This window comes from Oncorhynchus mykiss, chromosome 16 (assembly GCF_057628025.1).
Source record: "Oncorhynchus mykiss isolate SJ-2025 chromosome 16, ASM5762802v1, whole genome shotgun sequence".
In the NCBI taxonomy this organism is placed as follows: domain Eukaryota; kingdom Metazoa; phylum Chordata; class Actinopteri; order Salmoniformes; family Salmonidae; genus Oncorhynchus; species Oncorhynchus mykiss.
The window spans coordinates 69,978,013-70,003,719 of record NC_143037.1 but is presented as its reverse complement, the minus strand read 5'-3'; the positions used below and the strand labels follow the sequence as shown (position 1 = coordinate 70,003,719).

General features: G+C 37.7%; 1 protein-coding gene across 1 annotated transcript in view; it reads right to left on the bottom strand.

The window, feature by feature from the left end:
• Nucleotides 1-606: 606 nt before the first annotated feature.
• LOC110492589 (A-type voltage-gated potassium channel KCND1) overlaps nt 607-25,707 on the bottom strand; it is an 81,385-nt gene continuing 56,284 nt past the window's right edge. The window contains exons 3-7 of the mRNA XM_021567005.3: nt 17,254-17,416; nt 16,888-16,971; nt 3,222-3,317; nt 2,755-3,002; nt 607-2,189 (exon numbers count right to left, since the gene is read on the bottom strand). Of these exons, the coding sequence (XP_021422680.1) occupies nt 1,988-2,189; nt 2,755-3,002; nt 3,222-3,317; nt 16,888-16,971; nt 17,254-17,416 (793 nt within the window). The 3' untranslated portion in view covers nt 607-1,987. The remainder of the gene's footprint in view (nt 2,190-2,754; nt 3,003-3,221; nt 3,318-16,887; nt 16,972-17,253; nt 17,417-25,707) is intronic.

Sequence of the window (25,707 nt, the reverse complement as noted above, 5' to 3'; positions counted from 1 at the left end):
TCTAGTCCTATCTGCACTATATAACCCAAAATAAAGCTAACGAATAAATACTAAAGTAACTTCAAAACAGCTGTAGTGCACAGTTTCAGATTTTTCATTGCAATATTATGCAAACAATAATAATTGTAGGAGGGGGAAAAAAAGTAGGATTGTAAACACCAGATCTTATAGTCCAATCAAGTACAGTAACAGCACCGACATGTTAGCATGTTGAAGAGAAAAGTATTTTGTGTATTACACAGCCGTCAACAGGCTGCATATACACTTAAACCTGTAACACAATATTACAAGAGCGTCTGAACTGAAAAACACTGTTGGTGATAATGGATGTCAATGATAGGATACTGTGAACTCAAAGATGGATAGATACTTTTTTTCTCACTGGTAACCTCTTCTCCCTTATTTATGACTCATTGACAGTGGATGTTGCTCAATCCCTCCTCTACATTTGATTTCCCAAGGGGGGGACGGGGGGACGGGGGGGGGGACGGGGGGGGTGGAACGGGGGGACATGTAGAATACCTAAAACGGTATCCATGCATATCTGTGATGAATTAACACACGTCCTCCCAACCTACTACACACAGACCATACAATCGGACTCACTTTGCATTCTGGCGAGAAACATGCCTGAATGTTTTTTTATTTTGTTCATTTTTTTAAACCTAATGTTCACTTTTGGTGCAGACATCATTATTACGTTACAATGTTGTTGTCAGGGAAAAATAAATCAAACAAACTGTTCTGAGAGAAATAAAATAAGATACCATGCAAAACGCCAGATGAGCTAGTCGTATCTGACACCACTAATATCAGTAGCTTCTCTTCTCCACCGTCTACTGAACAGGACTAATATCAGTAGCTTCTCTTCTCCACCGTCTACTGAACAGGACTAATATCAGTAGCTTCTCTTCTCCACCGTCTACTGAACAGGACTAATATCAGTAGCTTCTCTTCTCCGCCGTCTACTGAACAGGACTAATATCAATAGCTTCTCTTCTCCACCGTCTACTGAACAGGACTAATATCAGTAGCTTCTCTTCTCCACCGTCTACTGAACAGGACTAATATCAGTAGCTTCTCTTCTCCACCGTCTACTGAACAGGACTAATATCAGTAGCTTCTCTTCTCCACCGTCTACTGAACAGGACTAATATCAGTAGCTTCTCTTCTCCACCGTCTACTGAACAGGACTAATATCAGTAGCTTCTCTTCTCCACCGTCTACTGAACAGGACTAATATCAGTAGCTTCTCTTCTCCACCGTCTACTGAACAGGAACATGCATTGCTGTATTAAGCTAGAAGATGCATGTGATTTAGAGACGTATGATAGAAAATATGTTACATATGTAGTACCATCTAACGATCACTCCTTTTATTTTCAAATTCATTTGTGTAAAGATATCTATTGCAGAATACAGTATTCATATTTCTATCTGTAAAGATGTATTTAAATATCAATATAATTGTGCAATTATTCATAATCTTTATAATCTCTCCCTGCCATTTCTTTACACACATTATGTATATTAGTTTTTCCTGCTTCTTCTAACGTTGCATATCTTTGAAAAGTTAAAGGCTTTCGATGCCACGGTGGGTATATAATTGTTGAAAAGCACTCTTAGTAACCACACCATCCATCTGTGTCCCTTCTCTGAGTCCAAGAGACATTGTCACCTGTTCCTGGTCAGCTCAGATTGTGTCTGTGGTACTGCTTCGAACCCCCCCCCCCCCCCGTATCTCCCTGGGCCAAAAGGTCAACCTCACAGTAACTGTTCCAGCACATCAAATGGATAGTTACAATTAATTTACTTTATTTTTCTCACGCTGCCCCTACCTTGACTATTCAGTAGACATTACGTTGGTATCGGAGTGAAGCATTTGCAAAGAGTGTGGACGTTATCATCCTTCTTTCCCATGTTCTTCTCTGACGGACCCCATTCCTCTTGTTTTGTGCAATGGGTCAAGCTCCTGTGCTTCAGAGGGTTATAAAGAGGAGATCTTGACAGTTTCCTGGGTGTTATAGATACTGGAGCGAGAGTTGCGTAGGATGCCAGGGATGGCGGGTGAGTTAGGTAGGCTCTCATCAGGACTGTTGGCTGGGGGAGTGGGGATACTGATGATGGCTGCTGTGTAGTCAGTACAGTTCAGCTTCAGGTCTTCAGTTCTGGCGTTTAGACTGGAGCGACTGCTCACACACACACACACACACACACACACACACACACAGATATAAAGTTAGACACTGCACGTATCTGTCACCATTACCCCAAAATAGTCACGTGTTTATGTTGAGAGGACTTGTATGTGTCCTCATTGTAAGTAGATTAGTGTATTCAAGACAAGTTGTTTGTTCTTCCACTGTCTGTATAGTGATACATCCATCATAGCAACTATGTATAGAAATGCAAGCACTCAATAAAACAAACAAACTCACCATTATCAACTGTTTCCCTTAAAAATAAACAGTGTCACACTACAGTGACAAATTAAATACATTTTCCCATTGTTTTCAACTACATTTCTCATTAAACCCAATGGAGGTTGTTTTGACAAAACATCGACAGCATCAACATAGTTAGAGCCAGCAGAGTTTGAACAACTTAGAAACTGAATGTTCTTCTTAATGAATGGGCCAGAGCTAAATGTAGTAAAACACCAACAGCCTCTACAGGTGATTGAGTGGTGAGGCAAAGATAGAAAGGGAGGAGTGGGCTCCTTGGATCAGGTGGACAGTGTGTGCTGTACAGTACCTCTGTGGGTACTGAGTACCAACAGGTGTCTTGGTGACGTGCAGCGTGTCCAGCTCCTGCACACTTCCCCGGCTGACAGATACGGTGGAGTTGGCAAGGCGAATGGCCCTCCTCTTGGCCCGCCGGGAGCAGCAGGTGGTGGTGGCCCCCTGCTGGCTGGACAAGGAAGTGCTGCGGCTGGTGCGGAAGCCCATTGAGTCCATCATACACACCTCGCTGTAGGTGACTTCATCGGTGAACTCGTGATTCTGTCGACACATAAAATACAGAAAGACGTCTATCCTGGCCTCTGAACGGCCATCTTTAAACTAGCTGCAGGTGGCTGTATACTATATGATAACTTCTCATAACTGCTGAAAGTGTGAAACAGTGTGAAACACTGCCGAGTATATATACAGTACATCAAAATGAGCAATAAACGTATCAGACAATATTATCTATGAGATTTTTAAAAAAGCAGCACTCACGGTGGTTTTCTCCAAGCACTGCAATAGATGATGATGTTGATGCTCGAAGGCGGACCTGTTCTTCACACAAAAAGCTGTGCTGTCACTATCGCCACCCTGAGGGACACAGCAAGACAGCAACTCACTTAGCCCAACATAGCCACACATGAAAAGACCTTATCAGTGTAACTCGATCACATCAATAGTAGTTAGTAGTTGGCAACGTATTGCTGTGGGAAGCAAACTTCAGATTATAAACACAAATGGGAGGTGATTTTGTCCAACAAACATTGTAGAATGAGTTATTCTTTAGGCAATAATACAGTATATTGATGAGTAGAGCATATACTGATGAGTAGACAGTATACTGATGAGTAGACATTATACTGAAGAGTGGACATTATACTGATGAGTAGACATTATACTGATGAGTAGACATTATACTGATGAGTAGACATTATACTGATGAGTAGACATTATACTGATGAGTAGACATTATACTGATGAGTAGACATTATACTGATGAGTAGACATTATACTGATGAGTAGACATTATACTGATGAGTAGACATTATACTCATTATACTGATGAGTAGACATACTGATGAGTAGAGCATATACTGATGAGTAGACAGTATACTGATGAGTAGACATTATACTGATGAGTAGACATTATACTGATGAGTAGACATTATACTGATGAGTAGACATTATACTGATGAGTAGACATTATACTGATGAGTAGACATTATACTGATGAGTAGACATTATACTGATGAGTAGACATTATACTGATGAGTAGACATTATACTGATGAGTAGACATTATACTGATGAGTAGACATTATACTGATGAGTAGACATTATACTGATGAGTAGACATTATACTGATGAGTAGACATTATACTCATTATACTGATGAGTAGACATACTGATGAGTAGACATTATACTGAAGAGTAGACATTATACTGAAGAGTAGACATTATACTGAAGAGTAGACGGTATACTGATGAGTAGGCAGTATACTGACGAGTAGAGCATATACTGATGAGTAGAGCATATACTGATGAGTAGAGCATATACTGAAGAGTAGACATTATACTGATGAGTAGGCATTATACTGAAGAGTGGACATTATACTGAAGAGTAGACAGTATACTGATGAGAAGACATTATACTGAAGAGTAGAGCATATACTGATGAGTAGAGCATATACTGATGAGTAGAGCATATACTGATGAGTAGGCAGTATACTGATGAGTAGGCAGTATACTGATGAGTAGGCAGTATACTGAAGAGTAGACAGTATACTGATGAGTAGGCAGTATACTGATGAGTAGAGCATATACTGATGAGTAGAGCATATACTGATGAGTAGGCAGTATACTGATGAGTAGGCAGTATACTGATGAGTAGGCAGTATACTGAAGAGTAGACAGTATACTGATGAGTAGGCAGTATACTGATGAGTAGAGCATATACTGATGAGTAGGCAGTATACTGAAGAGTAGAGCATATACTGATGAGTAGGCAGTATACTGATGAGTAGGCAGTATACTGAAGAGTAGACAGTATACTGATGAGTAGACAGTATACCTCCACAGCTTATTACTGAGTGACTGCCCTTGACTGTCTGTACAGTAAGTCTTCTCCCTCTCTAATGATGTTAACCCGGACACAAAGAACTGTCTCCTGTATACCCACGACTACGTGGTCTCACACAGTTCCAACTACATCATCAAGTTTGCAGACGACAATTTTATGCCTGACTACCAACAATGACGATACGGCCTACAGAGAAGAGGTAGGTACTCTGACGTCGTGGTGCTAGGTAAGCAACCTCTCCCTCAACGTCAGCAAAACAAAAGAGCTGATTGTGGACTTCAGGAAGAACCAGGCTGGGCACGCCCCCATTGTCATCAACGGAGCCGCCGTGGAGACGAGAGGTCGACCGATTATGATTTTTCAACGCCGATACCGATACCGATTATTGGAGGACCAAAAAAGACGATACCGATTAATCGGCCGATTTGTAATTTTTAAAGATTTGTAATAATGACAATTACAACAATACTGAATGAACACTTATTTTAACTTAATATAATACATCAATAAATTCAATTTAGCCTCAAATAAATAATGAAACATGGTCAATTTGGTTTAAATAATGCAAAAACAAAGTGTTGGAGTGTAACGGTTGTCTTGGGTGGAAGAAGGAGAGGACCGAAGCGCAGCGTGGTTAGTGTTCATCTTATTAATGGAAACCTGAACACTTCAAAAATACTAAACAACAAAGTGACACCCGAAACAGTTCTATCTGGTGCAGACACACAAAGACTGAAAATAACCACCCACAAAACACCAACACAAAACAGTTCTATCTGGTGCAGACACACAAAGACTGAATATAACCACCCACAAAACACAAAGGAAAACAGTTCTATCTGGTGCAGACACACAAAGACTGAATATAACCACCCACAAAACACCAACACAAAACAGTTCTGTCTGGTGCAGACACACAAAGACTGAATATAACCACCCACAAAACACCAACACAACAAAGTGACACCCGAAACAGTTCTATCTGGTGCAGACACACAAAGACTGAATATAACCACCCACAAAACACCAACAGAAAACAGTTCTATCTGGTGCAGACACACAAAGACTGAATATAACCACCCACAAAACACCAACAGAAAACAGTTCTATCTGGTGCAGACACACAAAGACTGAATATAACCACCCACAAAACACCAACAGAAAACAGTTCTATCTGGTGCAGACACACAAAGACTGAATATAACCACCCACAAAACACCAACAGAAAACAGGCTACCTAAATATGGTTCTCAATCAGGGACAATGACTAACACCTGCCTCTGATTGAGAACCATATCAGGCCAAACACAGAAATAGAACATCATAGAAAAACTAACATAGACAACCCACCCAGCTCACACCCTGACCATACTAAAACAAAAGACAAAACAAAGGAACTAAGGTCAGAACGTGACATGGAGAAGAAAGTAATATGTGCCATGTAAAAAAGCTAACGTTTCAGTTCCTTGCTCAGAACATGAGAACATATGAAAGCTGGTGGTTCCTTTTAACATGAGTTTTCAATATTCCCAGGTAAGAAGTTTTAGGTTGTAGTTATTATAGGAATTATAGGACTATTTCCCTCTATACCATTTGTATTTCATTAACCTTTGACTATTGGATGTTCTTATAGGCACTTTAGTACTGCCAGTGTGACACTATAGCTTCCGTCCCTCTCCTCGCTCCTCCCTGGGCTCGAACCAGCAACACAACGACAACAGCCACCCTCGAAGCAGCGTTACCCATGCAGAGCAAGGGGAACAACTACTAGAAGGCTCAGAGCGAGTGACGTTTGAAACACTATTAGCACGCTAACTAGCCAGCCATTTCACTTCGGTTACACCAGCCTCATCTTTCGGTTACACCAGCCTCATCTCGGGAGTTGATAGGCTTGAAGTCATAAACAGCGCAATGCTTGACGCACAACGAAGAGCTGCTGGCAAAATGCACAAAAGTGCTGTTTGAATGAATGTTTACGCGCCTGCTTCTGCCTACCACCGCTCAGTCAGATACTTAGATAATTGTATGCTCAGTCAGATTATATGCAACGCAGGACACGCTAGATAATATCTTGTAATATCATCAACCATGTGTAGTTAACTAGTGATTATGATTTATTGATTGTTTTTTATAAGTTAAGTTTACTGCTAGCTAGCAACTTACCTTGGCTTACTGCATTCGCGTAACAGGCAGTCTCCTTGTGGAGTGCAACGAGAGAGAGGCAGGTCGTTATTGCAGTGGACTAGTTACCTTTAAGATTAGATCCCCCGAGCTGACAAGGTGAATATCTGTCATTCTGCCGTCATTGAAAATAAGAATGTGTTCTTAACTGACTTGCCTAGTTAAATTTAAAAAAATACAGATTTCCGATTGTTATGAAAACTTGAAATCGGCCCTAATTAATCGGCCATTCCGATTAATCGGTCGACCTCTAGAGGAGACAGTGAAAAAGTGAAGTACCTCGTAAAGTCCCACATCTTCAAGGAGCTGAAATGGTCAAACAACACGGACACCGTAGTGAAGAAGGTAAGACAGCAACTCTTCAACCTCAAGAGGCTGAAGAAATTCGGCATGTCCCTGTGAGCCCTCACAGTGTTCTACAGGATCATCATCGAGAGCATTCTGTCAGGCTGCATCACAGCCTGGTACAGCAACTCCACCTCCGCTGTCCACAAGGTACTACAGAGGGTTGTACACTCAGTCGAACGCACCACTGGCTGCACACTGCCTGTCCTCCACGACAACTACAACACCAGGTGTCACAGGAAGGCAAAGAAGATCATCAGGGAACCCAGCCTGACCCAGCCTGCTTTCACGGGCTGTTCTCCCCCAAAACATACATTTATCCACTGGCCCCTGCACACCCTCACCCCTCAATGAACAGTTATACTTGTCAGTCACTGGTCACAATCTTTGTTTACACACTTCGCCACTTTTAACTGCAGCAACTGTATAGAATGTTTAACTAATTGTAAATATATATATGTAGACAAGACAAGGTTCTGTCTATATTATATTATTTTACTTGGTATTATTACTAGTATTATTGCTATTATTAGTACTATTATCAGTACTTTTATTACCAGTAGTATTACTAGTATTATTGCTATTACCATTATTACTAGTGTTATTACTATTACTCGTAGTATTATTATCACTGTTATTACTAGTATCATTATTAGCATTATTACCAGTGCCATTACTATTATTGGTACAAGCATTATTACCATTACTATTATTACCGGTATTATTACTATTACTATTATTACTAGTGTCATTACTGGTGTGATTACTAGTATTATTATTAGTACTATTATTAGTGCTGTTGCTATTATTGCTAGTATTATCACTATTATTAGTACCATCGCTACTATTACCAGTGGTATTACTAGTATTATTACTATTGCTATTATTACTAGTATTATTACTGTTATTATTACTAGTATAATTATTGTTGCTATTATTACTGGTATAATTACTAGTATTATTGTTACTGTTAGTGCTAGTATGATTACTAGTATTATTACTGGTATAATTACTATTATTGGTGCTATTATTGTTACAATTACTATTACTGGCATTATTACTAGTAGTATTACTATTATTACTAGTATTATTACTAGTATTATTACTCATATTAGTACTTGTATTATTACTTTGGTTATCAGTATTACTATTATTAATAGCATCATTACTATTACAATTATTAGTACTATTATTATTACTTTTACCACTATTACTGGTAGTATTACTATTATTACTGGTATTATCACTGGTATTATCACTATTATTGGTACTATTAGTATTACTATTACTATTTTTACTAATATTAGTACTATTATTATTATTGCTGTTTGTATTACTGTTACTATTATTACTAGTATTATTACTATTATTAGTACTATTATTATTACTGTTACTATTATTACTAGTATTATTACTGTTATTATTACTATTATTAGAACTATTATTATTGCGGTTGCTACTATTACTTGTATTATTACTAATAGTCTTACCTTTATTACTATTGTTAGTACTATCATTATTACTATTACTATTGTCACTTGTATTATTACTAGTATCATTACTAGTAGTATTACTTGTATTATTGCAAGCACTATTATTACAAGTATTATTACTAGTATTATTACTGGAAACCAATACTATTATTATTGCTGGCATTAGTATTATTACTATTGCTATTTGTGTTATCACTAGTATTATTACAAGTGTTATTAATAGTGTTAGTACTATTATTATTGCCTTTGTTAGTACTATTATCATTACTTGTATTATTACTGCCGTTATTACTATTATTACTATTATTACTTTTATTACTTGTATTATTACTATTATTACTGTTATTACTTGTATTATTACTGTTATTGCTGTTATTACGTGTATTATTACTATTATTACTGTTATTACCAGCATTATTACAATTATTACTATTATTACTGCAATTACTTGTATTATTACTGTTATTATTACTATCACTTGTATTATTACTAGTATTATTACTCTTTGTATTATTATTACCAGTATTATTACTATTTTTGCTACTATTACTATCATTACTTGTATTGTTACAAGTATTATTACTATTGTCACTATTATTACTTGTATTATTACTATTACTACTTGTATTGTTACAAGTATTATTACTCGTATTATTACTGTCGTTATCACTGGTGTTATTACAGGTATTATTACTGGTGTTGGTGCTATTATTATTACTTGTATTGTTACTAGTATTATTACTGGTGTTATTACCAGTGTTATTACTAGTGTTAGTACTATTATTATTACTTGTATTATTATTACTGGTGTTATTACTATTATTACTATTATTACTGGTGTTATTACTAGTAGTATTACTGGCGTTATTACTAGTATTATTACTTGTGTTAGTGCTATTATTATTGCTTGTATTATTATTAGCATTATTGCTATTATTACTACTATTACTTGTATTATTGCTGGCATTAATACTATTATTATTTCCTGTATTAGTATTATTATTGGTATTATTACTATTATTACCTTTATTATTACTAGCATTATTACTATTATTATTACTTACATTATTATTATTACTATTATTACGTATATTATTACTAGCAGTATTACTATTATTAGTACTTGTATTAGTATTATTACTCATGTTATTTTTAGCATTATTACTATTATTGCCTGTATTAGTGCTATTATTAGCGCTAGTATTGGCAGTATCACTATTATTACTTGTATTATTACTGGCATTATTGCTATTATTAGTACTGTTACTATTATTACTTGTATTATTACTGGTATTATTACTGTTGTTATTTCCTGTATTAGTACTATTATTTGCACTATTATTAGTACTATTACTATTATTACTTGTATTATTACTGGTATTATTACTATTGTTTCACTCACTTATCTTTGACCTGCATTGATGGAGTTTGGAGCTTAAGAATTTCATTGTACCCTTCAATTACTGTACATCTGTGACTAATAAACTCTAATTTGATTTGAACACAGAACCCCAGAGGACCAGTGCCACCTCAGATGCTTCCTAAAAATCTAGCTAAGATTTCCAGGTCAAGGTGGTTAATCACCATCATACAGTGCCTTGCGAAAGTATTCGGCCCCCTTGAACTTTGCGACCTTTTGCCACATTTCAGGCTTCAAACATAAAGATATAAAACTGTATTTTTTTGTGAAGAATCAACAACAAGTGGGGCACAATCATGAAGTGGAACGACATTTATTGGATATTTCAAACTTTTTTTAACAAATCAAAAACTGAAAAATTGGGCGTGCAAAATTATTCAGCCCCCTTAAGTTAATACTTTGTAGCGCCGCCTTTTGCTGCGATTACAGCTGTAAGTCGCTTGGGGTATGTCTCTATCAGTTTTGCACATCGAGAGACTGACATTTTTTCCCATTCCTCCTTGCAAAACAGCTCGAGCTCAGTGAGGTTGGATGGAGAGCATTTGTGAACAGCAGTTTTCAGTTCTTTCCACAGATTCTAGATTGGATTCAGGTCTGGACTTTGACTTGGCCATTCTAACACCTGGATATGTTTATTTTTGAACCATTCCATTGTAGATTTTGCTTTATGTTTTGGATCATTGTCTTGTTGGAAGACAAATCTCCGTCCCAGTCTCAGGTCTTTTGCAGACTCCATCAGGTTTTCTTCCAGAATGGTCCTGTATTTGGCTCCATCCATCTTCCCATCAATTCTAACCATCTTCCCTGTCCCTGCTGAAGAAAAGCAGGCCCAAACCATGATGCTGCCACCACCATGTTTGACAGTGGGGATGGTGTGTTCAGCTGTGTTGCTTTTACGCCAAACATAACGTTTTGCATTGTTGCCAAAAAGTTCAATTTTGGTTTCATCTGACCAGAGCACCTTCTTAAAGATGTTTGGTGTGTCTCCCAGGTGGCTTGTGGCAAACTTTAAACAACACTTTTTATGGAAATCTTTAAGAAATGGCTTTCTTCTTGCCACTCTTCCATAAAGGCCAGATTTGTGCAATATACGACTGATTGTTGTCCTATGGACAGAGTCTCCCACCTCAGCTGTAGATCTCTGCAGTTCATCCAGAGTGATCATGGGCCTCTTGGCTGCATCTCTGATCAGTCTTCTCCTTGTATGAGCTGAAAGTTTAGAGGGACGGCCAGGTCTTGGTAGATTTGCAGTGGTCTGATACTCCTTGCACACTGCTCCTTGGGATGTTTAAAGCTTGGCAAATCTTTTTTGTATCCAAATCCGGCTTTAAACTTCTTCACAACAGTATCTCGGACCTGCCTGGTGTGTTCCTTGTTCTTCATGATGCTCTCTGCGCTTTTAACGGACCTCTGAGACTATCACAGTGCAGGTGCATTTATACGAAGACTTGGTTACACACAGGTGGATTGTATTCATCATCGTTTGTCATTTAGGTCAACATTGGATCATTCAGAGATCCTCACTGAACTTCTGGAGAGAGTTTGCTGCACTGAAAGTAAAGGGGCTGAATAATTTTGCACACCCAATTTTTCAGTTTTTGATTTGTTAAGAAAGTTTGAAATATCCAATAAATGCCGTTCCACTTCATGATTGTGTCCCACTTGTTGTTGATTCTTCACAAAAAAATACAGTTTTATATCTTTATGTTTGAAGCCTGAAATGTGGCAAAAGGTCGCAAAGTTCAAGGGGGCCGAATACTTTCGCAAGGCACTGTAACTGTTTTAGACAGTGAACAGCCTGTCGAAATCCTTACCATACAGATGATCTACTCTGTTAGACTGAGAGACATGAGTGTGCCAGGCTGGGAGGGATGGAGCAGGGAAACAGCTCTGTTAGTCACAAAGCCAGTCTGGAGACCTGCTGGAATCACTACAGACATGTCTGATAACATCGTCCCACGAACTGATATAGAGACTATACTGCAGCCAAAACCAAGAAAAGACCTGGGAGAGAAAACAACCCTTCTAGGTTTATAAATAACTCTGCAGTCCTGTAAGTAACGGGTTTATAGATCCCTGATCTCACTCTGGGATTGTAAATATTGGATTATAGTGACTTCAACTGCTGAGAAGAAACAGAATAAAGACTACTCAGGACTCAACCTGGTACATTAGTAAAGATGGGAATTCAATCTCTCTCTATCTCTGCCTCCTCCTCTATCACCTCTAGTCCTTAAATCAGCAGAATACCTTCTCATATTCTTCTGTCCTCCACTGGTGTGAAGAGAGATTAGGATACTGAAATATGTCTGCCAGGAGGATGGAACACTTCTTCACCTCCTTCCCCTGGCTACGGTTATTCAGGATAGTTACAGGAGATATTTACAGTTGAATTGTTTTCAATCATATTTGGCATCATAGAGTGTACACTCTTAGAAAAAAAAGGGTTCTTCGTTTGTCCCCATAGGAGAACCCTTTTTGGTTTCAGGTAGTCAAACCCTTTGGTGGTGAGGCAGGTAATACTGTTTAGTGGTGAACATTTTAGAGGTGAAAGGGTTCCATGTATATGGATAGGGCTCCCGAGTGACGCAGCGGTCTAAGGCACAGCATCTCAGTGCAAGAGGTGTCACTACAGACACCCTGGTTTGAATCCAGGCTGTATCACAACCGGCTGTGATTGGGGAGTCCCAGAGGGCGGCGCACAATTGGCCCAGTGTCGTCCGGGTTCGGCCGGTGTAGGCCGTCATTGTAAATAAGAATTTGTTCTTACCTGACTTGCCAAGTTAAATAAAGGTAAATATAACACTTAGAACCTGGTATTTGTGGTACCTGGTAGAACCTGGTAGGGTTCCACTTGGAACCAAAACAAGAGTGATTTCAGAGGTTTCTCAAATAAGGACAATGGAAGAATACTTTATGGTTCTAGGTAGCACCTTCTGTTCTAAGAATGGATTCAACACACAGTTACTAAATAGACTAGTCTCACATACACACAGTACTGTATGTCGGTAGGTACAGCTGCAGGCCGACAGTAAACCTTCAGCCTTTTCTATTTTTCCAAAGCTTTACCCACAGGCTCTCCTCTCCTCTTACGGTAGGATGCAGAATTTCTTCAGAATCAAAAAACACAAATAATACAACTAAGGATTACCGACCGCCGTCGGCATAGCAACCCCATGAACTGCAATGGTTACGTGGGGTAAAATCCCTGTGAGGAGGGGTCATCCTGGAGGGGTTATGTGTTATGTGCAATGACAACATTAGAATTAGTTACCCAATGCCTATATTCCATATAGGGCATTTCAAAAGAGGATATGGCCAATATACTATATGACATGATTTTATACTATATGACATGATTTTATACTATATGACATGATTTTATACTATATGATGTGATTTTATACTATATGATGTGATTTTATACTATATGACATGATTTTATACTATATGACATGATTTTATACTATATGATGTGATTTTATACTATATGACATGATTTTATACTATATGATGTGATGTGATTTTATACTATATGACATGATTTTATACTATATGATGTGATGTTATACTATATGACATGATTTTATACTATATGATGTGATTTTATACTATATGACATGATTTTATACTATATGACATGATTTTATACTATATGATGTGATTTTATACTATATGATGTGATTTTATACTATATGATGTGATTTTATACTATATGACATGATTTTATACTATATGACATGATTTTATACTATATGATGTGATTTTATACTATATGATGTGATTTTATACTATATGATGTGATTTTATACTATATGACATGATTTTATACTATATGACATGATTTTATACTATATGACATGATTTTATACTATATGATGTGATTTTATACTATATGACATGATTTTATACTATATGACATGATTTTATACTATATGATGTGATTTTATACTATATGATGTGATTTTATACTATATGATGTGATTTTATACTATATGATGTGATTTTACACTATATGATGTGATTTTATACTATATGACATGATTTTATACTATATGATATGATTTTATACTATATGATGTGATTTTATACTATATGACATGATTTTATACTATATGACATGATTTTATACTATATGATGTGATTTTATACTATATGACATGATTTTATACTATATGACATGATTTTATACTATATGACATGATTTTATACTATATGATGTGATTTTATACTATATGACATGATTTTATACTATATGATGTGATTTTACACTATATGATGTGATTTTATACTATATGACATGATTTTATACTATATGACATGATTTTATACTATATGACATGATTTTATACTATATGACATGATTTTATACTATATGATGTGATTTTATACTATATGACATGATTTTATACTATATGATGTGATTTTATACTATATGATGTGATTTTATACTATATGACATGATTTTATACTATATGACATGATTTTATACTATATGATGTGATTTTATACTATATGATATGATTTTATACTATATGACATGATTTTATACTATATGATGTGATTTTATACTATATGATGTGATTTTATACTATATGATATGATTTTATACTATATGACATGATTTTATACTATATGATGTGATTTTATACTATATGATGTGATTTTATACTATATGATGTGATTTTATACTATATGATGTGATTTTATACTATATGACATGATTTTATACTATATGATGTGATTTTACACTATATGATGTGATTTTATACTATATGACATGATTTTATACTATATGATGTGATTTTATACTATATGACATGATTTTATACTATATGATGTGATTTTATACTATATGATGTGATTTTACACTATATGACATGATTTTATACTATATGACATGATTTTATACTATATGACGTGATTTTATACTATATGACATGATTTTATACTATATGACATGATTTTATACTATATGACATGATTTTATACTATATGACATGATTTTATACTATATGATGTGATTTTATACTATATGACATGATTTTATACTATATGACATGATTTTATACTATATGACATGATTTTATACTATATGACATGATTTTATACTATATGACATGATTTTATACTATATGATGTGATTTTATACTATATGATGTGATTTTACACTATATGACATGATTTTATACTATATGACATGATTTTATACTATATGATGTGATTTTACACTATATGACGTGATTTTATACTATATGACATGATTTTATACTATATGACATGATTTTATACTATATGACATGATTTTATACTATATGATGTGATTTTATACTATATGATGTGATTTTATACTATATGATGTGATTTTACACTATATGACATGATTTTATACTATATGACATGATTTTATACTATATGACGTGATTTTATACTATATGACATGATTTTATACTATATGACATGATTTTATACTATATGACGTGATTTTATACTATATGATGTGATTTTTCCTCAGGGGGGCAATAACTAGGGAAATCCAAGTGATAACAACCTAGATACAGTATGTTAGAATGTTTCATTTAGGTGAGGTTCTGGGTATTGGTAATACAACTGAGGTGAAAACAGCTAGGAGTGGAGGGTGACTCCTGAGAGAAGTGAATTGCAGCTCATCCTCTAGTAACTCTTTATCTGTTCTGGTCCCCTGCTGCTAACATCATTATCTCTGTGTGTCCATAACCCACCTGTCCACAGCATCTGCTTTCTGCCCTCTGACTCGATGACCTCACAATAGGATTCCACATCACACACACACCTCTCAAGAATGTCTCATATAGGCAGGGACCTTATGTCATTGGTTAACACAGTGTCAATGAGAATTTGTCTCATTCTGGGGGGGGGGGGGGGCTGCAGGACTGCCTCCGGTGGATAGATTTAATCAAGGGGAAGTTTGGGATGAAATATTAATGACTGTCAATGTGACATTTGGTTATTTTAAACACCTTTGAAACTGAAGATGACTGATCCCCACAATGTGCTTTATTCATCCGTTTTGTGTTGTTGTCAACGACATGACATTCTTATGCAGATTTAGTGGAACTGCAGCAGAACGTGCTGGTGAAGTGAAGGTGTTCCAGAATGGAGAGAGAGTGTTAGAGATATAAATAGAGAGAGAGAAAGCGAGACAGAGAGAACAGTAATCTGTCTAATTCTGAAGTAAATACAGTCATTACTGGCCAAGAACAAGCTCCAATAAGTTACAAGCTCCAGTTAGTTACAAGCTCCAGTTAGTTACAAGCTACAGTTAGTTACAAGCTACAGTTAGTTACAAGCTATAGTAAATGATACCATGGCAACAAAACTGTCTCCTGAACAGAAAAAGCTTCAGATTAAAAGCTTTAGTGTTATCACAAGGCTGAACAAGTGCTTGATCTTATCAGTCCATCCCAGCACTTTGGAGCCTCTGCTAAAAGCATTAATGTAGGTATATTTAACCGTTTACTATTCACTCTTCACTACTGTGTTGAACATACTTTAGATTAAATACTGTATTCTGTACATTTGAAATCCAAACGTGAACACGTGAAACATCCTTGATTGTCTGTATGTGACCATAAGGTAACATTTGTTCATGTGAATTCCTCACCTGCAATCCCCCATCCTCTTTGTGCTGCAAGAATGCATTGGTGGCCCCTTTCTTGGCCATTCGAATCCTTGCCTGACGCACTTTCTGGAGAATGGAAAAGAATTGGACAGAAATGCCCGTGTCAGCACTTGTTCCACATACAACCCAGTGAGCAATATCTGGGGAATAGAAACAAAACTCCCATTTCACAAGACAGTGTGTTTCCTCGTAGCTTTACAATAGGCCTTTTGCCTGACAAGAGCACCTTGTTATTTGAAGGCAGATTGCTCCGACTTATTTATCACACATATATCGCGCCATACAGCAAAAGAACAACAATGTGACACACACATGATAATAATGACATCATGCCTCTCTCTCATTTACCTGCTGTGCCCTCATCTTATCTGCCCTTTGGTTCTGGTGGTAGATCCTTGCGAAGTTGGAGACTATGACAGGCACAGGTAGAGCAATCACCAGCACGCCACTGAGGGAGCAAATGGAGCCAAATATCTTGCCCGCTATGGAGTCTGGAACCATGTCTCCATATCTGCGAACAGCAACAACAAGCCAGCAGGGGGTTAATGTGAGCAACGCTCCTCTCAGGTCATTACGGGGACTCGTACGACGGAACAGCTGTATCTCAACATCACACTATAGACAGACAGAAAGAGGTACAAACTAACGGCTGTGAGTGTAAGCATGTCAATCGTCCTGCCTTGAATTTCAAACAGTTTACTTTAGAATTGCTCTAAAAAAATATTTAAAAAATAAATGTGGCAGAAATAGATGACAATTACAGCACTCTACCACCAGTGAGAAAACATATTCAAATGAGAAACTCATAGGGTGAGAAGAGAATGAAATCAACCGAAGCATGCTCTTACTACAGTATGTGTAGTGAGACGTCAATACTGTATGTCCATTGTGACAAGTCTTCACTGTGCATGTATGAACATGTTATTTATAGTACATTACTTGTCAAAATTCAGAAACGTATCTTTGTAATTGAACAGCTCATTAAAGAAAGGCTGATTAGGGAGTGTACGTTGTTATGATGAGGTTTACCTGTAGAAAATCAGACCTCTCTGAAATGAGAATGGATGGAAACGTGGTCCTGTAAGCATTACAATGCATTCATTTTGCACAACCAGAAGGTTGTGGACCACAGTACACAAAAGTAGGGATGGAAATATATTTTTTATAATAAAAAGAATTGCATGAATCTATCATCGTATTTGCAGGTCTGAGATTTTTGTTGTTGTTGACTTTTATAAAACTTTCATGCAATTCAATGTCATTTCACATGACTAGAAACATTAGCAGAATACCACACAAATTACCAAAAATTCAAGCTAAGAATGGACCGAGAGAGAGAGGCCGATGCGTTCATCTTATCATATTCCTCCAATGCCAAGTAAGCATGTCTTGTTTGCAATGAAACTGTCCCTGTGTGCAAATAATTAAATCTGAGATTTCATTATGCATGGTATTTTTAAAAGTTTTATTTAACCAGGCAAGTTGATTAAGAACAAATTCTTATTTACAATGACGACCTACCAGGGAACAGTGGGTTAACTGCCTTGTTCGGGGGCAGAACGACAGACTTGTATCTTTTCAGCTCGGGGATTCAATCCAGCAACCTTTCGGTTACTGGCCCAACAATCTAACCACTAGGCTACCTGCTCTGTCTGTGGTGGAAAGGTAGACAGAGTAGGCCTAATGACGCATAAAAATGTAGGCTTTCACTGCTGGCTACTCTTCTTCTGTGGTTTAACCTAACGAGAGAAGGTCACAAGTGTTTCCCTAAAAGCTGTATTTGTTTAAACATCTATTTTTTACAGAAAGTTAATAGCTCAATCAATTGATAGCGACAGAATTAGATTACTTTCCAAGCAAAGTACATTTTTGTTTCCTCGGCTATAAAAGGTTGTAGCTCAGCCAATGAACGTCATAGAAACGTAACAAAGGTTGTAGCTCAGCCAATGAACGTCATAGAAACGTAACAAAGGTTGTAGCTCAGCCAATGAACGTCATAGAAACGTAACAAAGGTTGTAGCTCAGCCAATGAACGTCATAGAAACGTAACAAAGGTTGTAGCTCAGCCAATGAATGTCATAGAAACGTAACAAAGGTTGTAGCTCAGCCAATGAACGTCATAGAAACGTAACAAAGGTTGTAGCTCAGCCAATGAACGTCATAGAAACGTAACAAAGGTTGTAGCTCAGCCAATGAACGTCATAGAAACGTAACAAAGGTTGTAGCTCAGCCAATGAACGTCATAGAAACGTAACAAAGGTTGTAGCTCAGCCAATGAACGTCATAGAAACGTAACAAAGGTTGTAGCTCAGCCAATGAACGTCATAGAAACGTAACAAAGGTTGTAGCTCAGCCAATGAACGTCATAGAAACGTAACAAAGGTTGTAGCTCAGCCAATGAATGTCATAGAAACGTAACAAAGGTTGTAGCTCAACCAATGAACGTCATAGAAACGTAACAAAGGTTGTAGCTCAGCCAATGAACGTCATAGAAACGTAACAAAGGTTGTAGCTCAGCCAATGAACGTCATAGAAACGTAACAAAGGTTGTAGCTCAGCCAATGAACGTCATAGAAACGTAACAAAGGTTGTAGCTCAGCCAATGAACGTCATAGAAACGTAACAAAGGTTGTAGCTCAGCCAATGAACGTCATAGAAACGTCACAAAGGTTGTAGCTCAGCCAATGAACGTCATAGAAACGTAACAAAGGTTGTAGCTCAGCCAATGAACGTCATAGAAACGTAAAAAAGGTATGCCCATATGTATTTGGTCACCTCTTTCCTGTTTATTTTACAGCTTGTTTCTAGCATAAAGCATCACGGACCAAATCGCTGTTATCGATCAAGTTATATGACTGGATCTGTTTAATTTCAGCACCACGATGTAATTTTCTCAATCTGTCTTACTGTGAGGTCAATAACTCTGATAAATACATTATGGGAAAGAAACATATTGTTTTTATAAAAATATATATTATAGTAGTAGCAAGCTATCAAAGTTGACCTCCGGTCCTCCTTCTCATCTTTAAACGCTCCCTCTCAAACTGAACAGAACATAGGCTAGTCTTCGCACACGATATAGAACTTTCTGGACTAATGTATATTTTTTTAGGAAGAAGCCTTTGACTCTACTCCTGAACTGCCACTATAGGCCTACATAGCACAGCCATTGGTTAGGTAGCACAAAAAAAAAGTTTTGATCAGGAAGAGCAGAGCGGGGCACAGGGTTAGAATATCTGCACTCTAAAAATTAGGGGTTCAACCAGGGCTCTTCTAAGAACCTTGGGGTAATTGATGATGAAAATTGCCCCCAAAAAGGTTCTTCCAAGAACCCCATAAGAGGTGGGGTTCATCGAGGAACCTCCTTAGTTGGCGGGGGTTCTTGCAGGAACCTAACTGCCCATCTGAAACATTTGGAATTGAAAGAACAGCAGGCACTTAACTGAAAAATGTAAAGATCTCAATTTAAGGTTTGTCCCTAGTATGATCTAAATTGATATTGTTTTCTGATGATATCTTTACATATTTGCTCAAAACAGAAAATGGACACAATTCAATGGATATCAATCAACAAAGAGGTACAAATATGTCGGCTATAAGAATATGTTGAAGGGTAGCTGTAATGGGTGCAGATGACTGAACTGCTCACTTTTGTGTCTGTAGGTATACGAGGAGGCATAACCAAGGTATGTCAACTGGCAATGTTACGCAGATCACATGAACCATCCTCCTCCCTTACCTCTTCAATGAAAATCCAACAGGCCTTTACACTTTGGACAAGGTATGTCCATAATACCGTTTTTTTTTCATTCATATTTACTACAAAAACCAAGGTATGAATATTGTTGAGTGCATGTTTTTTTGATCAACTGTATAATTAAACATTTTTTGGATTCACAGACTTCACCCTCCCTACACCTGTTCGAAACCTGTTCGATCACCAGGCACTGTAAAATCATTCTGGCTGGCTGTGGATACGGAGAACATCAACACATTAACATCAACAGGCCAGAGGATATACCCATTGACACTTGGAGCTCTGCTGGGAGTTTACCTCATATTGGGATTTTGTTATACTGCTTTGCCACTAAAATCATAATAAACACTGAGAACTAAAATGTTGTGTTATTGTTGTTATTGTCATGCATATTATTATTAGTAATAATAAGAGAGGGGGGGGGGGTAGTTAAAACATTTACCCCAAAAGGTTCTACAAAATGTTATTTGAGGATAAATTAAAAGGGGTTCTTTGTAGGTGTTCCCCCACAGGTTTAATTTGAAAACCCCCTAAAGGATACTCCTGGAACATTTTCCTTTCAGAGCGCATTGCAGTGTGTAATGCAGCCTAGTTTTATTTACACCATCCCAGCAACTACCTTAGAAATATAACTTTTCTATATGCTTCTCAGAGCACTTTGTAGCCTATAGGCTACGGATCATTTGATAGAGACCACACTAAATAGCCTATAGGCTACGGATCATTTGATAGAGACCACACTAAATAGCCTATAGGCTACGGATCATTTGATAGAGACCACACTAAATAGCCTATAGGCTACGGATCATTTGATAGAGACCACACTAAATAGCCTATAGGCTACGGATCATTTGATAGAGACCACACTAAATAGCCTATAGGCTACAGATCATTTGATAGAGACCACACTAAATAGCCTATAGGCTATGGATCATTTGATAGAGACCACACTAAATAGCCTATAGGCTACGGATCATTTGATAGAGACCACACTAAATAGCCTATAGGCTACGGATCATTTGATAGAGACCACACTAAATAGCCTATAGGCTACGGATCATTTGATAGAGACCACACTAAATAGCCTATAGGCTACGGATCATTTGATAGAGACCACACTAAATAGCCTATAGGCTACGGATCATTTGATAGAGACCACACTAAATAGCCTATAGGCTACAGATCATTTGATAGAGACCACACTAAATAGCCTATAGGCTACGGATCATTTGATAGAGACCACACGAAATAGCCTATAGGCTACGGATCATTTGATAGAGACCACACTAAATAGCCTATAGGCTACGGATCATTTGATAGAGACCACACTAAATAGCCTATAGGCTACGGATCATTTGATAGAGACCACACTAAATAGCCTATAGGCTACGGATCATTTGATAGAGACCACACTAAATAGCCTATAGGCTACGGATCATTTGATAGAGACCACACTAAATAGCCTATAGGCTACGGATCATTTGATAGAGACCACACTAAATAGCCTATAGGCTATGGATCATTTGATAGAGACCACACTAAATAGCCTATAGGCTATGGGTCATTTGATAGAGACCACACTAAATAGCATATAGGCTATGGATCATTTGATAGAGACCACACTAAATAGCATATAGGCTATGGATCATTTCATAGAGACCACACTAAATAGCCTATAGGCTATGGATCATTTGATAGAGATCACACTAAATAGCCTATAGGCTATGGATCATTTGATAGAGACCACACTAAATAGCATATAGGCTATGGATCATTTGATAGAGACCACACTAAATAGCCTATAGGCTATGGGTCATTTGATAGAGACCACACTAAATAGCCTATAGGCTATGGGTCATTTGATAGAGACCATACTAAATAGCCTATAGGCTATGGATCATTTGATAGAGACCACACTAAATAGCCTATAGGCTATGGATCATTTGATAGAGACCATACTAAATAGCCTATAGGCTATGGATCATTTGATAGAGACCACACTAAATAGCCTATAGGCTACGGATCATTTGATAGAGACCACACTAAATTGCATATAGGCACACTTGATATTGTGTGCCCAGCGGAGAATCAGAGACGAGGGGCAGCATCGGGCACACATCGATATATAGCCTAACAAGCAACTCATTCTAAAACACAGAGAAATATTGACATTTCATCAATTACAAATGACATGAACCTCCCCAGGACTAGATCTAAATAATAATAAACCCTCCACTTGACTGAAATGGAAAATTCATGACCCTCCCTCATTTTCCTCCAGGTAACCATTCTGTACATTTCCATCCATCCCTTATCATGACTGAAAATGATCACGTCAGAGCAGCTAAGAAAAATATTTCTGTCTCTCTCCTCCACTCTCACTGAACACACACGCGCACGCACACTTTTTTCCACTTCCTCTTAGCACATGCTATCAGGCACACAAGTTGCTGGTGGTTGCCTCATAAAGTACACCATCTGACCTCTGATTGGCATAGTTCGTTCCATTGATCACTGGTGCTGAGTTGATTGGCAACTGTTGAAAATAAATAAAAGTGGAGGGGTGTCAGAAGCAGGTCAGGTGTGTAGGATGCATACGACCATAAAAGGTCAAAATAAAAATATATAGGAACACTGCCCCACAAACATATTTGATTTACTGCTGAAATTTTAAGCTACTGATGGACTCCTCAAGGCATACAGCCTTAGAAAAAAAGATGCTATCTAGAGCTTAAAATGGCTTTCTTCGGCTGTCCCCGTAGGATAACCCTTTTAAGGAACCGTTTTGGTTCCAGGTCCCACCCTTTTGGTTCCAGGTAGAACTATTTTGGGTTCCATGTAGAATCCTTTCCAAAAAGGGTTCTACCTGGAACCAAAAAGGGTTCTCCTATGGGGACAGCAGAAGAACCCTTTTGGAACCCTTTCTTCTACAGTTGAAATCAGTGCTGGATAACTGCAGGGGGAAACAGAGTGCTGAGAAAGACTATTATTATTTTTTTATTAATTTTTTATTTTATCCCTTTTTTCTCCCCAATTTCGTGGTATCCAATTGTTAGTAGCTACTATCTTGTCTCATCACTACAACTCCCGTACGGGCTCGGGAGAGACAAAGGTCGAAAGCCATGCGTCCTCCGAAACACAACCCAAACCAAGCTGCACTGCTTCTTTAACACAGCGCGCATCCAACCCGGAAGCCAGCCGCACCAATGAAGGAAACACCGTGCACCTGGTGACCTGGTTAGCGTGCACTGCGCCCGGCCCGCCACAGGAGTCGCTGGTGCGCGACGAGAAGGGGATATCTCTACCGGCCAAACCCTCCCCAACCCGGACGACGCTAGGCCAATTGTGCGTCACCCCACGGACCACCCGGTCGCGGCCGGCTGCGACAGAGCCTGAGAAAGATTACTCTACAATTGATTGGAAAGCTAATGGAGTTACGTGGGACTGGGGACATTTGTAAACCAACAAAGGCCTTTAGATTGGCACCGTTTGAAGCCTTTTTTTTGTGCCTCATACTGTAGTTATTGCAATACACCATAATCATGCTTAGGAGCTTCAGCCATTTACAACCATCTGAGGAGTTGTAATAGCACTGTAAAGGTAGAGCTTCAGCCATTCACAACCATCTGAGTAGTTGTAATAGCACTGTAAAGGTAGAGTTTCAGCCATTTACAACCATCTGAGTAGTTGTAATAGCACTGTAAAGGTAGAGCTTCAGCCATTTACAACCATCTGAGTAGTTGAAATAGCACTGTAAAGGTAGAGCTTCAGCCATTTACAACCATCTGAGTAGTTGTAATAGCACTGTAAAGGTAGAGCTTCAGCCATGTACAACCACCTGAGTAGTTGTAATAGCACTGTAAAGGTAGAGCTTCAGCCATTTACAACCATCTGAGTAGTTGTAATAGCACTGTAAAGGTAGAGCTTCAGCCATTCACAACCATCTGAGTAGTTGTAATAGCACTGTAAAGGTAAATATTCAGCCATTTACAACCATCTGAGTAGTTGTAATAGCACTGTAAAGGTAGAGTTTCAGCCATTTACAACCATCTGAGTAGTTGTAATAGCACTGTAAAGGTAGAGTTTCAGCCATTCACAACCATCTGAGTAGTTGTAATAGCACTGTAAAGGTAGAGTTTCAGCCATTTACAACCATCTGAGTAGTTGTAATAGCACTGTAAAGGTAGAGCTTCAGCCATTTACAACCATCTGAGTAGTTGTAATAGCACTGTAAAGGTAGAGTTTCAGCCATTTACAACCATCTGAGTAGTTGTAATAGCACTGTAAAGGTAGAGCTTCAGCCATTTACAACCATCTGAGTAGTTGTAATAGCACTGTAAAGGTAGAGCTTCAGCCATTCACAACCATCTGAGTAGTTGTAATAGCACTGTAAAGGTAGAGCTTCAGCCATTTACAACCATCTGAGTAGTTGTAATAGCACTGTAAATGTAGATCTTCAGCCATTTACAACCATCTGAGTAGTTGTAATAGCACTGTAAAGGTAGAGCTTCAGCCATTTACAACCATCTGAGTAGTTGTAATAGCACTGTAAAGGTAGAGCTTCAGCCATTTACAACCATCTGAGTAGTTGTAATAGCACTGTAAAGGTAGAGCTTCAGCCATTTACAACCATCTGAGTAGTTGTAATAGCACTGTAAAGGTAGAGCTTCAGCCATTTACAACCATCTGAGTAGTTGTAATAGCACTGTAAAGGTAGAGCTTCAGCCATTCACAACCATCTGAGTAGTTGTAATAGCACTGTAAAGGTAGAGCTTCAGCCATTTACAACCATCTGAGTAGTTGTAATAGCACTGTAAAGGTAGATCTTCAGCCATTTACAACCATCTCAGTAGTTGTAATAGCACTGTAAAGGTAGAGCTTCAGCCATTTACAACCATCTGAGTAGTTGTAATAGCACTGTAAAGGTAGAGCTTCAGCCATGTACAACCATCTGAGTAGTTGTAATAGCACTGTAAAGGTAGAGCTTCAGCCATTTACAACCATCTGAGTAGTTGAAATAGCACTGTAAAGGTAGAGCTTCAGCC